This window comes from Colobus angolensis, unplaced genomic scaffold (genome assembly GCF_000951035.1).
Source record: "Colobus angolensis palliatus isolate OR3802 unplaced genomic scaffold, Cang.pa_1.0 Scaffold314, whole genome shotgun sequence".
Lineage (NCBI taxonomy): Eukaryota > Metazoa > Chordata > Mammalia > Primates > Cercopithecidae > Colobus > Colobus angolensis.
Window position 1 is genome coordinate 2887066 of NW_012116422.1, and position 5813 is coordinate 2892878.

The 5813-nt window shown below is 44.1% G+C and overlaps 1 protein-coding gene across 4 annotated transcripts in view; it reads right to left on the reverse strand.

Moving 5' to 3' along the window:
• Positions 1-114: 114 nt before the first annotated feature.
• VDAC1 (voltage-dependent anion channel 1) overlaps positions 115-5813 on the reverse strand; it is a 25074-nt gene continuing 19375 nt past the window's right edge. For 3 of the 4 annotated variants that reach the window (XM_011951102.1, XM_011951101.1, XM_011951103.1), the window contains 3 exons: positions 4012-4162; positions 1986-2043; positions 115-1060 (listed from right to left, as the gene is read on the reverse strand). In XM_011951102.1, the coding sequence (XP_011806492.1) occupies positions 969-1060; positions 1986-2043; positions 4012-4162 (301 nt within the window). In that variant the 3' untranslated portion in view covers positions 115-968. Of the gene's footprint in view, positions 1061-1985; positions 2044-4001; positions 4163-5813 lie in introns of those variants that run through there. The other variant, XM_011951104.1, reaches the window with a different exon arrangement.

The following is a 5813-nucleotide window of genomic DNA, read 5'->3' on the forward strand; positions in this document are numbered from 1 at the left end:
GATCTCCTGACCTCGTGATCCGCCCATCTCGGCCTCCCAAAGTGCTGGGATTACAGGCTTGAGCCACCGCGCCCAGCTATTTATATTTTATTAATAAAGACAACAGAAGGAGGATGAGGTTTCGATATTTTATTCAAGTTTTTTTAAGTGATGTTAATTACAGCATTTGAAGGGGAGGATCTAATTCCACACAAAATGGAAGACTCTAAAATGTACCCATTAAACTGCTAAAAAACAAATTGAGTGGTGAGAATACAACAGAAGTCCAATTTAGATTCTGAGTGTTGTCACCATGTGATTACGATCACACAGACACTTCCAAGCTTATAGCTGGAGCTCCTGGAAGCTATTTCATACTCTGGTGCAAGGGCAAAAAAAACACAACACAAGAAGGAATAAGTCCTGAATTACTGGCTTCATCACATCCACCTTCTCCACCCCAAAATGGCACAAAAGAAACAGTGACCACACCCTGCAGACCTTTTGGTGTAAAAGAGGTGATGATGAACTGGGGTGGGAACAGGTCATGAAGATCTGTCCGAAAAAGTCCCATTCCGGTGAGTTTGTACACACCATCAAGCAGCAAGCCTCTCATCAATTAGGGTTAGGAAACCAAGGTTCGATTCTCAGGAAATCACAATTTCATTCATTTACTCAATATGAATTTACAAAGTGCCTACATACTATCAGCTTCCACTTGCAGCCATTTCTAGATAAAAAAGAAACCGGGCATCTCAAAGGGGCCACCAAGCTCCCCCCGAGTCTACCACTGAAAGGACCTTTTTTGGAAATGGGTTTCTTCTGTACCTCTGGAAGGGTAACATCTTAAAGCTGAATCATCTTTAACCTGGAGAGCTAACATATTTAGCAATACTTGCATCCCAGACATACAACATTAAGATACACTAAATTCTGAAGGTAGCTATGCTGCAAAATAGTTTAAAATTAAACAATTGTACAGTATTCATTTATGCTTGAAATTCCAGTCCTAGACCAAGCTTGTGGCCACCAGCATTGACGTTCTTGCCATCCAGAAGAGCTGACAGTGTCAGTTTGATACCTGCAGGGAGAAAAATGAGGGCGAGGAAAGGAGGAGGAATGGAGGAAAGAAATGACAAGAAAGATTAACAACAAATTCAGAACCTGTTCCAGATATTATCAGCAGGGTCCAAACTACGTGGCCCTTCAATCCTTAGCACTTAGCACTATCTGACCAACAGGTATCCTAGAGCGGACTTATAAAACAACTAATTATCCCACCGCCCAGACAGCCTACCCAAATCTACTTCTGGAACCCCACTTTCCTTTTTCCTCTCACTGTTCCCCTGGTACAATTAGTCTCTAGTACTGGTAGCATACAGCAAGCTTCTTTGGCAATCATCCCTTTAAATGAAACTTCAATCCTGAATCCAACCTAAGGTCTTACATGTTCATGTTCAGTGTACACACATGGGTAGTGTGCATGCACATCCACAGATGCACACAACAAACTGACCTTCCCTGGAATAACCTGATTCAGGAAGTAGCTGGTAATCTTAGATTTCCAGGGTTCAAAGGTGGTTATATGCTAGAACTATAATACACCATGGACTGGCCTAGCCAACTGTGCAGAGGAAACCTGCAAACCACTTTTCCTATTTCTTTGTCTTTTTACAGTGGGACTGATTTATAAGTTAGTTTTGAGAATCTGCCAGAAACAAGTATCAAGCATTATGTACATATTGGAAAAAAGGATGGAAGAAAATAGCAAAGAATATATGTTAGCCTCAGCCTTTTTCCTCCTGCTTGCCACATCTCATATTCTCCAAATGTTTTATAATGACCCCGTACTCCTTTAGAAACATTTGATTATACTTTATATATACCCATTTATATATACCCACTGTATTATATAAACATTTTATAAGCAATGACATAAATCAGCAAACCAGCACCACAATTTTTTTTAAGACAAAGAACCGATTTCACACACAAGCAACACATACCTGGCTTTAGAGTCTGAGTGTATCCTAAACCTATCAGGCTGGAGTTGTTCACTTTAGCCTAGTCAAGGAAATGACAAAACAGAGAAAACATTAAGTATAATACTTTGCGCTTCCATCTCCAAAATTAATAAGAACTTTTTGGTCAACCAACCTTTGACTTCAGAATCAAATTTTTTTATGACCATCTTGTTCATGAGATTCATTAAATTCAATACAAAATATATCAATTTTAGGTGCATACTTTCCTGTTCCTATTCAAATGGTGTTCTGAGATCTGACACCCCTCATAAGAACAAAGCAGAGAGAAGGAAGGCCTCTTAGGGGCCCGTGTCCTTTTGCTCATATAATGAGGCTCCTTTTCTCTTGTTTTTAAGTGCCTGTTAAGGGAGCCAAATTCGGTTCTAGTTTAGGAGACTTAAAACGGGCTGTCCATAAATTACAGAAATCAGTACAGACACCATTCTGCAACATGAGATTCCCTCATTCCACCCCAAAGAGATACAACCTCCAGTGCCCTGTGACAAGAGAAATGAGCCCAACAGGATTTACTGCAAAAGCTGGGAAGTAGTTCGAGGGCCTGTGAGCAATGCCAGAGAGTCTGCAAGATGCCAACTGACTACTGATTTCTTAATATGCAATGCAGGAGCTGAAAAGGAGAATGAAAAGTGAGGTGGGGGGAAATTATCAATTAGAACCCTAGATTTCAGAGTGCCCCTTTTAATAGTCTGCATTATAGAACAGGAACTGGTATTAATGGAAGAGGTTCAACAGTAAGCCAATCTGGCTCAAATCCAGTCCCCAGCACTTTCCTGCTGTGTTCCTTTGGGCAAGTTACTCACCTTTCTAAGCTTCTAGTTCCTCATTTGTAAAAACAGAGATGACTGGGTGGGGTCCATGGCTCATGCCTGTAATCCCAGCATTTTGGGAGGCCGAGGCAGGCAGATCATCTGAGGTCAGGAATTCGAGACCAGCCTGACCAACATGGTGAAACCCCATCTATACTAAAAACACAAAAACTAGCCAGGTGTGGTGGTAGGTCCCAGCTACATGGGAGGCTGAGGCAGAAGAATCACTTGAACCTGGGGGACAGAGGTTGCACAGTGAGCCGAGATCGTGCCACTTGCACTCCAGCCTGGGCAACAGAGGGAGACTCTGTCTCAAAAAAAAAAAAAACAGAGATGATTGGCCAGGGATGGTGGCTCATGCCTGTAATCCCAACAACATTTGGGAGGTTGAGGTGGGAGGACAGCTTGAGCCCAGGAGTTTGAGACCAGTCCAGGCAACAGAGTGAGACACTGTCTCTACTAAAAAATTTTTTTAATTAGCCAGGCATGGTGGTGTGCCTGTAGTCCCAGCTACCTGGGAAGCTGAGGTGGCAGGATGAGCACAGGACGTTGAGGCTGCAGTGAGGTGCAATTACACCACTGCATCCAACCTGGGCAACGAAGTAAGACCCTGTCTCAAAAAAACAAGAAATAAAAAAACCCAGAGATGATTAAAAAAACAAAGCACCTATTTCAAATGGGATTAAACACAGTAGTCTATACATAAAAGGCTCTGCACAGTGCCTGGTACCCATAAGAAGTACTAGTAGTATGATCACTGTACTCATTTGGAACTCTTTTCAAAGTGAGAACATCTCTCACTTTGTTTTTGTTTTTTGAGACGGAGTCTTTTTGTCTCGGCTCACTGCAACCTCCGCCTCCCCGGTTCAAGCAATTCTCCTGCCTCAGCCTCCCAAGTGGCTGGGATTACAGGCGCCTGCCACCACGCTCGGCTAATTTTTATAGTTTTAGTAGAGACGGGGTTTCACCATGTTGGCCAGGCTGGTCTCAGACTCCTGACCTCAAGTGATCTGCCTGCTTTGGCCTCCCAAAGTGCTGGGATTACAGGCATGAGCCACCGCACCCAGCAGCATCTCTCACTTTGAATAAGTTGAAGCACAGCACTCCAGCAAACCTGAAGGACTCCAACGTAAAGAGCAGATGGGCCTGCCTATGAGATGCGTGATTCCACAGATACCCACCGAGAAGCAGGCGTCAGGGTCAATCTGATACTTGGCTGCTATTCCGAAGCGCGTGTTACTGTTTCCTGCTGTCCAGGCGAGATTGACAGCGGTCTCCAATTTCTTGTTCACTTTCTGGTAAATGGAGCCGCCAAACTCTGTCCCGTCATTCCTGCAAACAAGCACAGCACAGATGCTGAGCTTCCCAGGGAGGCGAGCTGCAGCCCAGACAGATGCACCCAAGTCTCCCAGAAGACAGGGATGCCAGAAACAGACTGAACCAATACTGATATTAAGAGAAGTCAGAAGTTCACCAAATTTCACAAAACAGGTACTAAATTACAGGAAGTCTGATAAGTATGGAACAGGCACCTGGCCAGGCACACTGGCTCACGCCTGTAATCCTAGCACTTTGGGAGGCCAAGATGGGCAGATCACTTGAGGTCAGGAGTTTGAGACCAGCCTGGCCAACATGATGAAACCCTGTCTCTACTAAAAATACAAAAATTGGCTGGGCTGGTGCCACACGCTTGTAATCCCAGCTACTCAGGAGGCTGAGGCAGGAGAATTGCTTGAACCTGGGAGGCGGAGGTTGCAGTGAGCCGAGACTGCGCCACTGCACTCCAGCCTGGGTGACAAAGCAAGACTTTGTCTCCAACAAAAAAAGAAAAAGCCGGGGAAGAAGGGGCACATGGTGACTCATGCCTGTAATCCTAGCATTTTGAGAGGCCGAGGCAAGAGGACCGCTTGAGCCCAGGATGTAGCTTGGGCAACACAGCAAGATCCTGTCTCTATAAGGAAAAAAGAAAAAGAAAAAGAAAAGAAAAGAAAAGAAGCAGGCCAGGCGAGGTGGCTCACGCCTGTAATTCCAGCACTTTGGGAGGCCAAGGCGGGCGGATCACCTGAAGTCAGGAGTTCGAGACCAGCCTGACCAACATGGAGCAACCCCGTCTCTACTAAAAATACAAAATTAGCCAGGTGTGGTGGCACATGCCTGTAATCCCAGCTACTCGGGAGGCTGAGGCAGGAGAATTGTTTGAACCCAGGAGCTTGCGGTGAGCCAACATTGCGCACCATTGCAGTCCAGCCTGGGCAATAAGAGTGAAACTCCGTCTCAAAAAAAAAAAAAAAATTCCACAATCAAGTTATTAAAAATATATAAATATATGGGAGAATTCCAAAATCACCCCTTCCCATAACCCATATGGAGGGACCTACAAACATGAAAGGATATTACCAGTGATTAGGTTACTTTACCTGGCAGTGAACTTGAAGAAAGAGCGATTACCCTTGGTGGGCTAACCTAATCAGGTGAGTCCTTAAAAGGTTTGGGGCTCTTCCTGGAGGAGACTGGAAGTGTGAGAGGGATTTCACATGAGGGAGTTTTTCTGTTTCTGGCTTTGGCAATGTAGGGGACCACGTGGCAAGGAATGCTGGTGTCTTCTAAGCACTGAGAGTGCCTCAGCCAACAAAGAAATAGGGACTTCTATCCTACAACTGAAAATAACCGAATTCCACCACAACGCTGTAAGCTTGGAAGAGGACGCCAAGCCCCTAGCTAAAATGAGAAGACAGCCTAGTCGACACCCTAATTTCAGCATTGTGAGAACCTAAGGAGAGCCCAGGTAGGCATGCATACCTGCCTGGCTTTGACCTGCAGAACTGTAAAATAAATGAGTGTTGTTTTAAGCAGCGAAATTTACAGTAATCTGTTATACAGCGAGTGAAAACAAATAATATATAATACATACACAGAGCATGGAGACAAAAAATCTAAATAAATGCTCTGTTTATTTATATTTTATTTTATTTTATTTTATTTT